Source organism: Dendropsophus ebraccatus, chromosome 12 (genome assembly GCF_027789765.1).
Source record: "Dendropsophus ebraccatus isolate aDenEbr1 chromosome 12, aDenEbr1.pat, whole genome shotgun sequence".
NCBI lineage: Eukaryota > Metazoa > Chordata > Amphibia > Anura > Hylidae > Dendropsophus > Dendropsophus ebraccatus.
The window spans coordinates 83,790,703-83,808,309 of record NC_091465.1 but is presented as its reverse complement, the minus strand read 5'-3'; the positions used below and the strand labels follow the sequence as shown (position 1 = coordinate 83,808,309).

Below are 17,607 nucleotides of genomic sequence, written 5' to 3'. Positions count from 1 at the left end.
TGTGCTCCAGGATGGTGTGAATAGTGTTAGCGGATGCAGTGCTGATTGTTACAATAAGAGCTGATGTCAGGGACTGGTTAGAAGCCGGAGGTCCCCCCAGATCATTGCCTCTGACCTCACAGGTGCAGTATACTGGGCCAGGTGGAGGAGATGTATAATATACAATACAGTGTATACATACATGCTCATGTTCATGTGTCTGGATCAAATTCTCAAGGAGAGGCCCTGGGTGGGTGCACACTGGTGTACCGGGGTACTATGATATCACACTGCCAAGCTTATGTTGGTGCCATCTGCATGTAACACAATGAGCTACGCTGTTCCTGTTACTCCCATTCACTCCTGTCCAGACCAGAAGATGTTTTTATTAGGTTGCTTTAAAGGGCTACAAAAACATGGCCACTTTCTTCCAGAGACAGCATGACTATTGTCTCCAGTTCAGGTGGGGTTTGCAATTAAGCTCCATTCACTTCAATGGAATAGAGTTACAAAGCCCCACCCAAACTGGAGACAAGAGAGAGGCTGTCTCTGGAAGAAAGTGGCCATTTTTGTGTAGCGCTGGATAACCCCTTTAAGAACATCTATGGAAAGATAAAGTCTATGGTTTTCTATGGGGATTTGCTGCTGCTCTGGGCAGTTCCTGACATGGACAGAGGTGGCAGCAGAGAGCACTGTGTCAGACTGGAAAGAATACACCACGTCCTGCAGGACATACAGCAGTACTGGAAGACTGGAGATTTTTTAAGGAAATTACAAATCTATTTAACTTTTTAGAAACCAGTTAATAAAAAAAAAATTCTCTGGAGTCCGGAGTACCCTGAGGCTGTGAGAATACACCATGGCTTTATTTCATAAACAGATTTTCATGAATTTGACATTCAGCTCAGTGGAGCTTTGTGATCACATTCTGTGCTATACAAGTCGACCTGCTAAATAAACCTGCCGGTAACACATCACAGTATCACTCTGTGTGGCCGCACAAGACAAACTCATCTCTGCTGCGTCTGTACAGTAGTAATATCCAAAGTGTTGTCTCAGCTGTTCTGCGGCCCCTTAGAACGCGTCTCACACAAGACCCCGGGGGTAAGAGAAATAACCCAGCCAACTGCAAAACTAGTCGCTCTACATTCCTCGACCGCCCTGTAGTCAGACTGACAGCTCTTCCATCCCGCCTATAAACCTGCAAAAAACAAATCTGCCGAGTTACCGGAGTATGGTCACTAACCGTACCCAGAGGCAGAACTGGTCCACCATCCCCAATCATGAATATGGGTCACAGCAGCTCTAGACCAGTGATCCAGAGAACCAGAGCATGCTGGGGCTTATCACACTGATCATATAATGTTCTAGCTTCGAGACGGGCCCGAAGGAAGCATAATGGCTTAGGGAAGGATTGTCTCAGGAGTTGTGAAGGGATGCTGTAAAGAAACCCTTCATGCTGCACTATGGCGCTCACCATTACTTTATGGTAATATGAGAATATGGCAAGAATTGAAATAAAACTACTCTAGGCAGTTTTCACAGGGAGTCTGTCACTAGGTTTATGCTGCCTAATCCTGAGCAGATCAGTGTATCACTTACATTATTCTGTTCAGCCGTTCTCCTAATATGCAGGAGAATAGGATTCTTGCCACACCCCTCTCCCGCTCCCCAGATGCTGATTGTCAGCTGTCTGCCTATACACAGCATGGATAGATAACTGCCAATCAGCAGCTGGTGGGCAGAGTTTTTTGCTTCTCATGAATATCTAGGACTACTGGGCTCATGCACATAATGGAGAGGACTACTTATTATCCATGATATTCAGGAGGAGATCTCTAGATCAGCTGCACAGAACAATGTAAGTGATCCATCATTCTGTTCAGCTTTTCTGCCACTAGTTTATGTTACCCTGAGATAGGACACCATAATCCTACTGACAGAGTCTCTTTAATGTTTAGACCAGATGTTCAGGTTGGGTCATTGGGTACTGTATGGTTAGGTCCCCCTCTGGTCATGGGTCGTTGGGTACTGTATGGTCAGGGCCCCCCTGGTTATGGGTCATTGGGTACTGTATGGTTAGGTCCCCCTCTGGTCATGGGTCGTTGGGTACTGTTTGGTGAGGTCTGCCTCTTCCCATTGAGTTTTGTACATTTTGCACACATAGAACCTGATGACTGGCAGAGGCACTACAGATGTTCAGGTTGGGTCTATGACTTTGTCCTCCATGTTCTATTTGACTTTTTTCTCTCCTTATTCTTCTTCTTATTAACATCTATTTTCTTCTTATTCTTCTTGTTTATTTTCTATAAACAAGATCCTTAAAGACATTATCCAGGATAAAGAGGATAACTAGCTGATCAGTGGGGGTCCTAATGCTCGGACTCTCTTCTGTTGACAAGAACGGAGATCAAATATGCCCCCTGGTCATGGATCCTTGGGTACTGTATGGTCAGATGCCCTCTGCTCATGGGTCATTGGGTACTGTATGGTCAGGTGCCCTCTGCTCATGGGTCGTTGGGTACTGTATGGTCAGGTCTCCTCTGTGCATGGGTCGTTGGGTACTGTATGGTCAGGTCTCCTCTGGTCATGGGTCGTGGGGTACTGTATAGTCAGGTGCCCTCTGCTCATGGGTCGTTGGGTACTGTATGGTCAGGTCTCCTCTGGTCATGGGTCGTTGAATACTGTATGGTCAGGTCTCCTCTGGTCATGGGTCGTTGGGTACTGTATGATCAGGTTGTCTCTAGTCATGGGTCATTGGGTACTGTATGATCAGGTTGTCTCTGGTCATGGGTCATTGGGTACTGTATGATCAGGTTGTCTCTGGTCATGGATCATTGGGTACTGTATGATCAGGTTGTCTCTGGTCATGGGTCATTGGGTACTGTATGATCAGGTTGTCTCTGGTCATGGGTCATTGGGTACTGTATGATCAGGTCGTCTCTGCTCATGGGTGATTGGGTACTGTATGATCAGGTCATCTCTGCTCATGGGTCAATGGTTACTGTATGGTCAGGTCCCCCTTTGCCCTTTGGTCATGCGCCACTGGGTACTATATGGTCAGGTCCCCCTCTGCTCATGGGTCATGGGGAACTGTATGGTTAGGCCCCCCTCTGCTCATGTGTCGTTGGGTACTATATGGTTAGGTCCCCCTCTGGTCATGGGTCGTTGGGTACTGTATAATCAGGTTCCCCTCTGCTCATGGGTCGTTGGGAACTGTATGGTTAGGTCCCCCTCTAGTAAATGGGTCGTTGGGTACTGTATGGTTAGGTCCCCCTCTGGTCATCGGTCGTTGGGTACTGTATGGTCAGGGCCCCCCTGATCATGGGTCGTTGGGTACTGTATGGTCAGGTTCCCCTCTGCTCATGGGTCGTTGGGTACTGTATGGTCAGGTTCCCCTCTGCTCATGGGTCGTTGGGTACTGTATGGTCAGGGGCCCTCTGCTCATGGGTCGTTGGGTACTGTATGGTCAGGTCTCCTCTGGTCATGGGTCGTTGGATACTGTATGGTCAGGTCTCCTCTGGTCATGGGACGTTGGATACTGTATGGTAAGGTCTCCTCTGGTCATGGGTCGTTGGGTACTGTATGATCAGGTTGTCTCTGGTCATGGGTCATTGGGTACTGTATGATCAGGTTGTCTCTGGTCATGGGTCATTGGGTACTGTATGATCAGGTCGTCTCTGCTCATGGGTCGTTGGGTACTGTATGATCAGGTTGTCTCTGGTCATGGGTCATTGGGTACTGTATGATCAGGTTGTCTCTGGTCATGGGTCATTGGGTACTGTATGGTCAGGTCTCTTCTGGTCATGGGTCATTGGGTACTGTATGGTAAGGTCTCCTCTGGTCATGGGTCGTTGGATACTGTATGGTCAGGTCTCCTCTGGTCATGGGACGTTGGATACTGTATGGTCAGGTCTCCTCTGGTCATGGGTCGTTGGGTACTGTATGATCAGGTTGTCTCTGGTCATGGGTCATTGGGTACTGTATAATCAGGTTGTCTCTGGTCATGGGTCATTGGGTACTGTATGATCAGGTCGTCTCTGCTCATGGGTCGTTGGTTACTGTATGGTCAGGTCCCCCTTTGCCCTCTGGTCATGCGCCATTGGGTACTATATGGTCAGGTCCCCCTCTGCTCATGGGTCATGGGGAACTGTATATTAGGCCCCCCTCTGCTCATGCGTCGTTGGGTACTGTATGGTTAGGTCCCCCTCTGGTCATGGGTTGTTGGGTACTGTATGGTCAGGTTCCCCTCTGCTCATGGGTCGTTGGGTACTGTATGGTTAGGTCCCCCTCCAGTAATAGGTCATTGGGTACTGTATGGTTAGGTCCCCCTCTGGTCATCGGTCGTTGGGTACTGTATAGTCAGGGCCCCCCTGATCATGGGTCGTTGGGTACTGTATGGTCAGGGCCCCTCTGATCATGGGTCATTGGGTACTGTATGGTCAGGGCCCCCCTGGTTATGGGTAATTGGGTACTGTATGGTTAGGTATCCCTCTGGTCATGGGTCATTGGGTACTGTATGGTCAGGGCCCCCCTGGTTATGGGTCATTGGGTACTGTATGGTTAGGTCCCCCTCTGGTCATGGGTCGTTGGGTACTGTTTGGTGAGGTCTGCTTCTTCCCGTTGAGTTTTGTACATTTTGCACACATAGAACCTGATGACTGGCAGAGGCACTACAATTACACTGATCTTCATATCTATTGTCTATACACGATACTAAAGTCAGACCTGGTGACGTGACTTTCATCGGTAAAATAACATACATATGTGTAACCCGTCCCTGACGCCTGGGACACCCAGCACTCCATCGTCTGTGAGAGGTATGTAAGGATGGGCTGGGGCGTCAGGTTACACCTACACCTAACATCGGCCTCCGGGGTGGATCTTCATCCAAAACACTTAACAAACATCTGCTCGAAAGACTGCAGATCAGTGTCAGAGCGATAGAGAAAGTGCCTGGAGATGTTCTCAGTGGGGATCCTGTGTCTCCTCTCAGCACTGACTCCCATCAGTAAGTACCACATTGCTGCCAGTCATCTCCCAGCTCTATACTGGAGACTGTCTGTAGACTATATTGTTATTACCTTGTGATAACTTCTATAAGTTGTAGAGTTACAGGTAACACTTTGTGTCAACCTAACAAATATAACTCTGCTACATTCATTATTTTTTTTATTATTTTCCTGCACCCCCCTGCTAGCCTGCCTGTTTGGTGGGACTTCTCCTTTAACATCTTCTTAGCGTAAATAAAGCTTCCTCATGATTGTTCCCAGAAGATGAGACTTATTAAGGCTGAGGTACCTATACGTCAGTCTTAAAGAGGTATTCCACTCAAACATAATGTTGCTCACAATGGTGAGATGAACAATTCCCTCCATACTTGTTATTATCTATTCAGTCTCCTTCCCCCAGTTCTGAGCTGCTGCTTTCTGCTGAAGAGACGGCTGTTTTTGCAACTTTGTAGCTTCTTTGTAATGGTGGGAGGATTAATCTGAGGTCAAGTTACTGATGCACTCACTGTGATTATCCCTCCTGGCATTACAAAGTTGCAGATAGGGACTTGTTTACATCAGCCATCTCAGAAGGGAAGGGGGAGAAAGAGAGAAAGATTTGTGTCTTCAGCAGAAAGCAGCAGCTCAGAACTGGGAGGAAGGAGACTGAATAGATAATAACAAGTATGGAAGAATTGTTAGTCTCACCATGGGCAGCTGCTGTGGCCCAGGCTGCTGGGATTGATGTTGGACTGCTGGTGGGTTTGGTGTTTTCAAGGCTACTTGTCACGGTGGCCAGGTGTGGTAACATCCACGCCCGGACACACAGCAGTCCCACTTTAAAAAAAAAAAAACGTGGAAACTTTAGTTGAAAAGGTATCTTGCAAACAGTCACAAACAGTTCACAGGTACTTAGTGCAAAAAAATCAAATCAATACTTCAACAGGTAAATAGGTGAGTTGATAGAAGAAAACGAAAACAGGAGACAGGTACCGGATAGGAGGGCCCTTGTCTAATGTACTATTTACTCAGCCAGGATGTGGTGAAGTGTTAAGAAGTGTTTGAAGAAATCCTCGTATGGATGAGTCTAGTTATCTCACCTAACTGCCTTCTGCCCTACAGTATCCGGTTACCCGTCCTCTGAGGTAGTACGAGTCCCAGGTCTCTGCTCTGGGTAGAGCTGGCTTGTAGTATTCTTCCTACACAGCTGTACACTGTGCTCTACTGCAGGATCAGTCTTGAACTTGTCCATCCCTTTTCTAAGGTGGTTGACTGTCCTATTCTGAAGTCTGCTGTCCTCAGCCATCTGGATCTAGTAAAAGCGGGACCTGCATCTCTGTCGCAGGCCTGCGCAGAAATCTATACTTGCTCTGTAAACTATAATAACTTAGGCACGGGAGGTGGCAAGGCCCCTTCACCACCTTGTTGCACCCCATGGCTTTCTATCAGGCGTGCAGGGCTTATGGCTGGCGTATGCCATGTAAAAAATGGTAAGAATCTGCGCCTTTTCCGTTGCGTACGCCAGGGGTGAAGTTTCTGATAAATGTGATGTTGTCCAATGAGTTCCCATCCATGAGAAGTTCTCCTTGGAGTTGGGCAGGTCCATGACTGTAATATGTATTTGTGCAGGTTTCTCGCTGATGTGTACAGAATGTCGGACTACAAACTCCCCATCCTGCAGTGGGCGGAGTGTGATGTGTAAGGCGGATTATGTGTGCGTCTCCTCCTACTCCGAGATGTCGAACAGCGGTGAGTATCTATATGAGATATGTGTGTATTATAAGGCCCGGCTCCTGGTTACTGGATGTCCCAGTTGAATAAATAAACTAATCTTTACTGACAAATCTCTAATAATACAGGGTAATAGAGCAATACATGACTGATACCGACTTGCTTTCACTGGATCTGTACTGAGAGTTGCTGAGGTAAAACAGTAGTGCTAGTTTAGTTGAGTAGAGTAGAGAGTTCACAAGAGTAGAGAGGAGTTGGTCAGGAGAGTTTCAACCCAATTTAGTAGTGTGCTCTGCCAGAACTTTAGAAGAGATACTTGTATACTTGAAAGATGAAGAATACTTGTGCCCATGTTTTGACCTTTGTCGCTATATCCACCTTCTGTCCTGCAGTGTCCGGATATCCGTCCTACATGGATGACACAAGCTCCAGTCTTGGTTACCTGAGTTGAGCAAAGTGTCCGAGCGTGTCCCAGTGTCACCTGCACTGCGAGATAGAGTACGTAGGCCTTGACTATGGCTGCTTTGCTCTATTCGGATCAGTTCCTCAATCTAGGATACCACCCTGTACTGTATAGATATGTCCACGGCGTGGGTTGAGGTGTTCTCCGACTTGTCCTCACTTTAGTGTTTAGCACAGCATCTTGAGTATAAGTGTCGATATAGGAAAGAACGTCTCTGCGTTCTTTACACGTGTGTCCACTACCACCACTAGTCTGGACTCGACTGACTTGTTCCCCAGGGTTTGTGTTGTGTAAAGAGTGCAGAGATAGGCAGAAAAAGAACAGCATCTCTCATTGGCTGGCACAGACCACGTGGTACAGAAACAGTAACCCTTGGTTTACTATGGCTGTGCAACATACATAGACATATACAGTGACATCTTACAGTGACAACAGTGATACAGTGACAACCTTGATACAGTGACATATACAGTGACAACCTGAGAATGCACCTTCATTTCCTCTGAAGGGATAACTTTCTGACCGGTGCCTAAAGCACATAACTGTGGGATACCACATGTATTATAAGGTCCTGCTCATAGAGAATATACTGGATCTATGTATGATGCCACAAATAACTAACGTACATTATACACAGATGGATCATCAACATCAGAGCTCATCCGCTCCTGCGCTAACATTACTTACTGCAACCACACAGGGAGCTTCAGCCTCCCCTCCGGAAGGATGTGGCTGTCCACCTCATGCTGTACTTCTGACAACTGTACATCCCCCATTGTCACAGGTGAGTACCTGTCCTTCCTAACGTCATTCCCTTATTATGGTATAGAGACCCCACTACTATTCACTACCTATTAATCTTTTACAATTCTGCCCTCACTAAAGAAAGGAGCTCGCTGCATACAGATTATACATAGTATTCCACAATAGGACAGTATGCAGTGAGCTCCCTCTAGTGGTGACAGCATTCTACTAGAACTGCCTTATTTACCTCTATGTCTAAGCAGAGGATGTGTGACTGGGTTACTATATGTAATGAGCACTAACCTTTGTATATATAATGAGCGCTAACCTTAGTATTTGTTTCCCACATCACAGCGCCGCCTTTCAGTTCACAACCCAATGGGTTAATCTGTCCTAGCTGCCAGGCACTTGACTCAGACTGGTGTTCCAATGGCAATACCCTACCATGCTACGGAGATGAGATATATTGTGTACAGTGTACCACAACAATAGACGGTAAATCTATTATTCTTTTATATACAGTCTATACAAGTTCTTATTGTTATCAGATGTTACTATGTACTGTAGGAGGTATAACATACATATATATACATATATACACACTGACAGATGGCATTAAAGGCTTTTATACTTTTCTCCCCTTATATAAACAGGCAGCCAATCAATAGTTCGAGGTTGTGGTTCAAAGGGAACCTGTGGTGGTCGTACATACAGAGTGGATGGGAGCCTCATCCAATACAACCGGACCTGCATTGGTGGAGGTAACTACATAGACAGATCGATAGATAGATAGATAGATAGATAGATAGATAGATAGATAGATAGATAGGAGATAGATAGATAGATAGGAGATAGATAGATAGGAGATAGATAGATAGATAGATAGATAGATAGGAGATAGATAGATAGATGATAGATACATAGACAGATCGATAGATAGATAGATAGATAGATAGATAGATAGATAGATAGATAGATAGATAGGAGATAGATAGATAGATAGATAGATAGATAAATAGATAGATAGGAGATAGATAGATAGATAGATAGATAGATAGATAGATAGATAGATAGGAGATAGATAGATAGATAGATAGGAGATAGATAGATAGATAGATAGATAGATAGATAGGAGATAGATAGATAGATAGATAGATAAATAGATAGATAGAAGATAGATAATAGATAAATAGATAGGAGATAGATAGATAGATAGATAGATAGATAGATAGATAGATAGATAGATAGATAGGAGATAGATAGGAGATAGATAGATAGATAGATAGATAGATAGGAGATAGATAGATAGATAGATAGATGATATCTATCTTCTATCTATCTATCTATCTATCTATCTATCTATCTATCTATCTATCTCCTATCTATCTATCTATCTATCTATTATCTATCTCCTATCTATCTATCTATCTATCTCCTATCTATCTATCTCCTATCTATCTATCTATCTATCTATCTATCTATCTCCTATCTATTTATCTATCTATCTATCTCCTATCTATCTCCCTATCTATCTATCTCCTATCTATCTATCTCCTATCTATCTATCTATCTATCTATCTATCTATCTATCTATCTATCTATCTCCTATCTATCTATCTATCTATCTATCTATCTATCTATCTATCTATCTCCTATCTATCTATCTATCTATCTCCTATCTATCTATCTATCTATCTATCTCCTATCTATCTATCTATCTATCTATCTATCTATCTATCTATCTATCTCCTATCTATCTATCTATCTATCTACTGGAAGACTGGAGAATTTTAATATAAATTTGTATAAAACTTTTTTTTATCTGGAGGTTATTCCCTGACGTGTCCAGAATGCAGGGCGACAAACTCCACATCCTGCATGGGGCAGAGCGTCACGTGTAAGAAAAACGATCTGTGCGCCACCTCCTACTCTGTGACATTGAACAGCGGTAAGATTTATATACAGGACAGGTTCTATGTGTATGTGCATGTGTGTGTATACATATTATCTGTAAGCCAGTACTAGTGTACCTTGGTTTCAAAATTGTGACTTGGTGTAAGAGCATTGCTTTGGTAAAAGAGCTCCCTGTACTGGGTGGGAGGGGGAGCGGGGGAGGGGCATGGTCTGCATAGCGGGGTCTACAGCCCTGTACTCTGACCCAGGAAGTCTCCCCCATCTTCCAAATCATAGCACATCCACTTCAGGCTGGGGCTTGCATCAGGGGACAGGACTGTGGAGGTAATCTCTGCATAGCTGTAACCCCTCTCTCCCTGGACAGAGAGTGCTGCTATACTGTGCCCACATCTGCCCTGCTCATTCCTTCATACTTCCTTCATGCTTCCACTTATACTATCAGTGGTCTATTGTCTCCTGGCTACACTTCCGCCATGATTTGCCAAAAAATGCTGCTTTTTTTACTGCAATTTTGCACAAATCAGGACATCATGGCATTATCTATCCTGTACTATGAACACCATGCTAGTGCTGCCATATTTAAAGTGGGATAGGGGGGCCCAGGCTTGGTGAACAGTCCGGGGCCTAGGGTAAAGTTAATCCGCCCCTGGTTTTACATGTTATTCAGAATAATAAATCATTATTTTTGGGGTGTGGAACCAATTGTCTGCATTTCAGTGATTTCTTATGGAATAATTTGCTTTGATTGAAGAGTGGATTTGGATTACAAGCGCCATCCCGGAACGAATTATGCTTGTAATCCAAGGCAGCACTGTATATATATATATATATATATATATATATATATATATATATATATATGGTGAATATGTTTGTGTCTGCCTTATGAGACCCAGCAATGCCATGATAATCTATGGTAAATCTTCCGTACATTGTATGCAGATGGAACATCATCATTAGAGCTCATCCGCTCCTGTGCTCCAAGCAGTCAGTGCAACTACACAGGGAAGATCAGCTTCCCTACCGGAAAGATGTGGATGTCCATTTCATGCTGCGCTTCTGACAACTGTACCTCCCCCAATGTCACAAGTGAGTACCCGTCCTTTTTTTCCCTCCATCTTTCTTCATTACCTGTCATGTCCCATTATCCCCTGAAGATGCTGCATCTTTTACCAGTGAAACATGTTGGGCTGGGGATCAGGAATACCAGCCTTTTACTGTATATTTCCTGTTAGTATGGTATAGTTATGTCCAAAGAGTATTGAAACCGAATGGAAAATATATTTTCTTTCTCAAAAGTATACAAATGTATATATATATAACATATATATAATATAATCATTTACCTCCATAGAGTTTAAGGATTAAGTTCTGCCCCCAATGAAAGCAACTTACAAGCTCACTGCAAACTTGTTATACATAGGACTCAGCTATAAAACAGTATGCAGTAAGCTCCCCCTAGTGGTGTCTGCGGTCTTCTAGAACGTTCATAGTTAACTCTATGCAGAGGATTTGGAGCTCTGTATTAGTAGCCTGTATGTTACCTGTTATAAATATAATTTGGTTCATCATATGTAATGAGCAATCCTTTTTATTTGCTTCCCACATTGCAGCGCCATCTTTTAGTTCACAGCTCAATGGGTTGATCTGTCCTAGCTGCCAATCGAGTGATTCAGACTGGTGCTACAGCGGCAACACCGTCCCATGCTACGGGGATGAGAAAGTCTGTGTTCTACATACTACAACAAGAGATGGTAAGTGGTATACTGAAAAGAAGTATAAATTATATCAGCTGTACATATATAATTATATACAGTATATACCCAGGTTATACCAGCTGTACATATATAATTATATACAGTACATACCCAGATTATACCAGCTGTACATATATAATTATATACAGTATATATACCCAGGTTATACCAGCTGTACATATATAATTATATACAGGAGGTCCCCAGGTTATACCAGCTGTACGTATATAATTATATACAGGAGATACTCAGGTTATACCAGCTGTACATATATAATTATATACAGGAGATCCCCAGGTTATACCAGCTGTACATATATAATTATATACAGGAGATCCCCAGGTTATATCAGCTGTACATATATAATTATATACAGTACATACCCAGGTTATACCAGCTGTACATATATAATTATATACAGTATATATACCCAGGTTATACCAGCTGTACATATATAATTATATACAGGAGGTCCCCAGGTTATACCAGCTGTACGTATTTAATTATATACAGGAGATACTCAGGTTATACCAGCATGCTCTATATCACTAGTTTTAAACACATTATAACCCTTTCTGGTTTGTGCTCGCTCTGTACTCAGGCAGGAAGTCATCATTTCGAGGTTGCGCTCCGCAGAGTACATGCGGCAGTCACCTGACGTACATTGTAAATGGAAGCAGCATCACCTATGACCTGAGCTGCACTTGTGGAGGTAACAGATCATCTATGCTGTCATTCACTCTGCGGGTTTCACAGGTTTTTGTTGCATTTTCAGGGTCTTTTACTCCTATGGCCAGCAGGGGGCTCTGTGGTTTGTCTTGCTGGGCTCCTGGATGCAGCATGTACTGTATGTTCTCTCCAGGTTATGAGCCTCACTGGGCTCAGGGACTGATGTATCTCTGTACTGTGCTGTGGAATATGTCAGCGCTATAAATTATCATTCTTATTACAGGAACTCTCACCCCCACAAAATGTGCTGACACCGATGTAACGTGTGCTGCGGGCACTGTGTGTGCCACTGTCCGCACCCTCACTACTATGGGTAAGGAAGAAATTAATACAAATCTAGCCCAATTTCCCCTTCTTTTCCATGGCTTCTCCTCCTCAGCGAGCTCTGTGTCTCCCCATCCTAAAGGGGGATCCTAGGTTACATATATGATATTTACATCCCCCTTCTGTTATAAGCTATTGTATAGGTTTCTTGTAAACAGCGCCACTTCTGTCCAAGACTGTGTGTGGTATTGCAGCTTATTAAATTAAATGCTGTACCTGACACAGTCCACTCAGGGGCGCTGCTTCTAGACAAAGAAAAACTCTATTAAAGGGCATATTTAAAAAAAAAATAAAATAATGTGTTAAAAAAAACTGTCTTACAGTATTTATCAGCTGATGCATGTCCTGCAGGAAGTGGTGTATTTTTTCTATTCTGACACAGTGCTCTCTGCTGCCACCTCTGTCCATGTCAGGAACTGTCCAGAGCAGCAGAAAATCCCCATAGTAAACCTCTCCTGCTCTGGGCAGATCCTGACATGGAGAGGGTTAATTTTCAACAATTTATTTCTTGCCAGAGTACCCCTTTAATAGAGAAAGACCTCCCCCCCTCTCTATGGACTCTCTACTACTAGTCAGACTGGAGAGTTCCCATAAGAACATGTACTTTCTTACATGAACAGTCCATTGATTTCAGGACGTGTGTAATACCTTTCTTCCCCAGTGGAGGAGCTGCAGGCAATGTGACCACTTCATGTCAGGTTCCTTCACAGAGATCCCGAAGATTTCACAACTGATCAGTGTCTCAGTTTGGAACTAAAAGGAATTTACAGTGGACAGTTCCTTGAACTCCTCAGTATAACCTCTTCTCCTCTTTTTCCTTATCCGACTTGTCGTCATATATCTAATGACTTCTTTTACGTATGTGATATAGGTGACGCCAGCTCCGAAAGATTTACCAAAACCTGTTCACCGATAAACCAATGTGGAATATCCGGAACTGCCAGTATCCCTAAGGGCAAGATGAAGATAATGACTGCCTGCACCCCAGCTAGCTGCCCTTTACCCTTTCCGGAGTGTAAGACGCCCCCTTAAGTAAATTTTATATAAAGTTATTCACATTTCTATATCGTGATACAGGAAGAAAACTGGAATTATAATGTAAATTTGCGAGAATTACCAGCCGCGACCACTAGCTGGCGCCACAACTTTTAATAAAGCTTTGTCTTTTATATTGCTCACTAAAATATAATTCGCCATGTGGTCAGGTTTGGTATTACACATATGGTACAAATGTTCGATGTTTGTAATAACAATGATCGTAATGCATGGGTGCAACAATGGAGCAAAATAGCAAAATTTGCATTAAAATATATTGTATGAGATTAAAGGAAAGTGTTTTTCTTTACTGGAAACAGCGCCACTCTTGTCCACAGGCTTTATCTGGTATTACAGCTCAGCACCACTTCTTTATATGAGACTAAACTGCAATACCGGACAGATATGGCGCTGTTTCTTAAACAAACCTGATGTGATAGTGATTTTATTGAATAGATAGCGCTCATGTAGAGTTGATGTTAACTATCATAATTTTTTGTTATTCTTCCTTAAAGTTCCAAATGAGAAAAGTGACACTAATGGCGTAACGTGTCGTAAGTGTTTATCAGCAAATAGTGACTGCTACACCTCGGAGACAATGCAGTGCGCTGGAGATGAGCGAGCCTGTCTCCTACAGAGTACAGACCTGACCGGTAAGTCACATAGAATGGTGCAAAGGATTGCTCACCTATATGAATCTGTTACTTGTAATACCATTCCAGACCACTCGGTGTGCTGTTACAATTCCATGTCCATGTTCTAGATGGACCATAAAGTATTTTCTTTCCATAAATGTAGAGATTGTGGTCACTGTTGTCAGCAGTAGGGGGCGATGTGTATACAGCAGTGACTTCTCTCCCTGTTATGGCATAGGGAGCAATCTATCCTGGGTGGGCGGAGAGAAGGGGCGTGGATCACTCCAATAACTCAGGCCTCAGGCAGCAGAAAAGTGATGTCAGTGCCCCTTTAAGTAATTATCCTACAGCAGCCATGTCAAACTCTGGCCCGCGGGCCAAATCTGGCCCTCGGGCCATAATTTTTGGCCCGCCAGGTAATTCAGAGTTTGAATTACATCTGGCCCACCATGGCTACTATAAAAGAGACTATGGGGGAGGGCTGGCTACTATATGAGACTATGGGGAAGGGCTTGCTGCTATATGAGATTACTGGGAAGGGCTGGCTACTATATGAGATTATTGGGAGGACTGGCTACTATATAAGAGACTATTGGGTAGAGCTGGCTACTATATAAGAGACTATGGGGGAGGGCTGGCTACTATATAAGAGACTACGGGGGGAGGGCTGGCTACTATATGAGAGACTATTGGGAAGGGCTGGCTACTATATAAGAGACTATGGGGGCTGACTACTATATGAGACTATTGGGGAAGACTGGCTACTATATAAGAGACTATGGGGAGGTCTGGCTACTATATAGGACTATTGGGGAGGACTGGCTACTAAGGATATATGACTATGGGGAAAGACTGGCTACTATATGAGATTACTGGGGAGGGCTGGCTTCTTTATAAGAGACTACGGGGGTGGCTGGCTACTATATGAGACTATTGGGGAGGGCTGGCTACTATATAAGACTATTGGGGAGGGCTGGCTACTATATTAGGCTATTGGGGAGGGCTGGCCACTTTATAAGAGACTCTTTGGGAGAGGGCTGGCTACTATATGAGACTATAGGGGAGGGCTGGCTACTGTATGAGAGACTATGGGAAGGGCTGGCTGCTATATAAGAGACTATGGGGAGAGCTGGCTACTAAATCAGAATATGGGGAGGGCTGGCTGCTATATAAGAGACTATTGGGGAGGGCTGGCTACTATATAAGAGACTATTGGGGAGGGCTGGCTGCTATATAAGAGACTATTGGGGAGGGCTGGCTACTATATAAGAGACTATTGGGGAGGGCTGGCTGCTATATAAGAGACTATGCTGAGGGCTGGCTGCTATATAAGAGACTATGCTGAGGGCTGGCTACTATATAAGAGACTATGGGGGAGGGCTGGCTACTATATAAGAGACTGTTGGTGAGGGCTGGCTACTATATAAGAGACTATTGGGGAGGGCTGGCTACTATGAGACTACTGGGGAAGGATGGCTACTATATGAGACTACAGGGAAGGGTTGGCTAATATAGAAGACTACTGGGGAGGGCTGGCTACTATATAAGAGACTGTTGGGGAGGGCTGGCTACTATATAGGACTATTGGGGAGGGCTGGCTAATATAGAAGACTACTGGGGAGGGCTGGCTACTATATAAGAGACTATGGGGGAGGGCTGGCTACTATATGAGACTACTGGGGAGGGTTGGCTACTATATGAGACTATTGGGGATGACTTGTTACTATATAAGACTATGGCTACCATAGGAGACTATGGGGGAGGGCTGGCTACCATAGGAGACTATGGGGGAGGGCTGACTACTATATCAGACTATTAGGGAGGGCTGGCTACTATATGGGACACTTGGGGGGCCGGCTTCTATTTGGGCACTATTGGGAGGAATGGCTAATATGTGGGGCAATTTTAGTTGGGTTGGCTACTACATGGGGTAATGTTGGGGGAGGTTGGCTATTACATGGGTTGGGGTTTAATCATATCATAGCAATTTATCATGTCATTTATCATAGTGCACAGCGCTGGGAGACGCTTCAATAATTATAAAGGTTGGCCCGCGACTTTGTCAATTTTTAAATTTCGGTCCACTGTGTATTTAAGTTTGACACCCCTGTCCTACAGTATGTAGCCCTTGAAGGGGTGTCCCTCATAGCCCATTCTTTCTTAAAGTGTGTGTGTATAATAGGCTGATCCTGTCCAAGGCATTAGCTGTTATCTATAATGGACTCAGGTGTATGATTTCCTCACAGCGCCACCACAGGAGACATGAAGTATTACACATTTTATATGAAGCGCTTTACTGTATTCCCTATACACTTATATATGGATCAATTATCTTTACCCCCCACAGGTAGGACCACGGCCTCGGTGGCAATGCGGGGCTGCACCACCAAGAACATCTGTGATCTCAGCAGGCAGGATTACACCGTGGACGGAATAACATCGACCACTAAATTCACGTGCACCAGCGGGACGGACCCCGTGCAGAGAGGCCTTCTCTACCTGACTGTCATCTCTCTAGTCATCGGGAAATATCTGACAGTGGATGGATAGGTGATATCCTCCCCATAGGTGATAGAGCCAGAGAGAACACACTGGGGGCAGTATTGTAGGAAATAGCTAGATCAATTGTTATTTATTGGAATAAGGCATCCATGTAAAATCTGTATCTGGTGTACATGTGATGATGATGATGATGATGATGATGATAACTCGTATGGTAGTTGCACAGATGTGTTTGCACTAATAAAACTTTACATTTTTTATTTAATGTTATATCTCACCATATTACTCTATCTGTTTCCTACCTGACGACTATATCCATGTAAATGCTAGAGGCGGAGTCTGCAGGACCAGCTCCCAGGGTGGATGTGGGTGTAAGTCATGTGGACGCTTCCACTACTGTGTATTAATCCAAGCAGAGAGCTAGAAAGTACATAAATGTGATTATTGGCAATGCCGATTCTAGGTTTTCTTCTGCCTGAGGAGAAACCTGAAAGGTGGTAACTGCCGTGCACATTTTAGAGGTTCCTGGTAAGGGCAAGGTGGTCCCCATTTCGCTTCTCTCCCCTGATGGGGACTTTAGTTGCTGTACTGTGTCCCTGTCTGGGAACCTGGCCAAAGCCAGACCCTGGCTTAATTTCAGTAAAGATTAGTTTGTTTGTTTCCTCTCACACTGAGAACTAGTCCAGAACTGACCACTTTCTCCTGCCAAGAACTAACTCCTCCTACAGGGGCTAACTAAACCCTCCTGTGAGTGGTGGGAGCTGTGAGTGTGTGGAGAAAGAGAGGATAGGATAGGACAGCAA

At 44.2% G+C, this 17,607-nt stretch overlaps 1 protein-coding gene across 2 annotated transcripts; it reads left to right on the top strand.

Annotated features, from left to right (window-relative positions):
* Window positions 1-7: 7 nt before the first annotated feature.
* On the top strand, window positions 8-16,993 carry LOC138769380 (zonadhesin-like). 2 transcript variants are annotated; one of them, XM_069947803.1, is made up of 13 exons: window positions 8-122; window positions 6,600-6,719; window positions 7,802-7,948; window positions 8,263-8,403; window positions 8,562-8,669; window positions 9,737-9,856; window positions 10,765-10,911; window positions 11,436-11,576; window positions 12,181-12,291; window positions 12,532-12,621; window positions 13,504-13,647; window positions 14,183-14,320; window positions 16,650-16,993. In XM_069947803.1, exons 2-13 carry the CDS (start codon window positions 6,611-6,613, stop codon window positions 16,850-16,852), a joined length of 1,599 nt encoding a protein of 532 aa, XP_069803904.1. In that variant the 5' UTR covers window positions 8-122; window positions 6,600-6,610; the 3' UTR covers window positions 16,853-16,993. The 2 variants fall into 2 exon arrangements, with proteins under 2 accessions (XP_069803904.1, XP_069803905.1); XM_069947804.1 differs by lacking the exons at window positions 8-122; window positions 6,600-6,719 and adding an exon at window positions 7,157-7,199.
* Window positions 16,994-17,607: the final 614 nt, after the last annotated feature.

What these genes read in the sequence shown, in the direction of transcription:
- LOC138769380 (XM_069947803.1), top strand. Translation starts at nt 6,611, where the DNA reads ATGTGTACAGAATGTCGGACTACAAACTCCCCATCCTGCAGTGGGCGG. An exon ending in CTCTGTGACATTGAACAGCG is followed by an intron (nt 9,857 to 10,764) that starts GTAAGATTTATA and finishes CATTGTATGCAG; the next exon opens with ATGGAACATCATCATTAGAG. An exon ending in TACCTCCCCCAATGTCACAA is followed by an intron (nt 10,912 to 11,435) that starts GTGAGTACCCGT and finishes CCCACATTGCAG; the next exon opens with CGCCATCTTTTAGTTCACAG.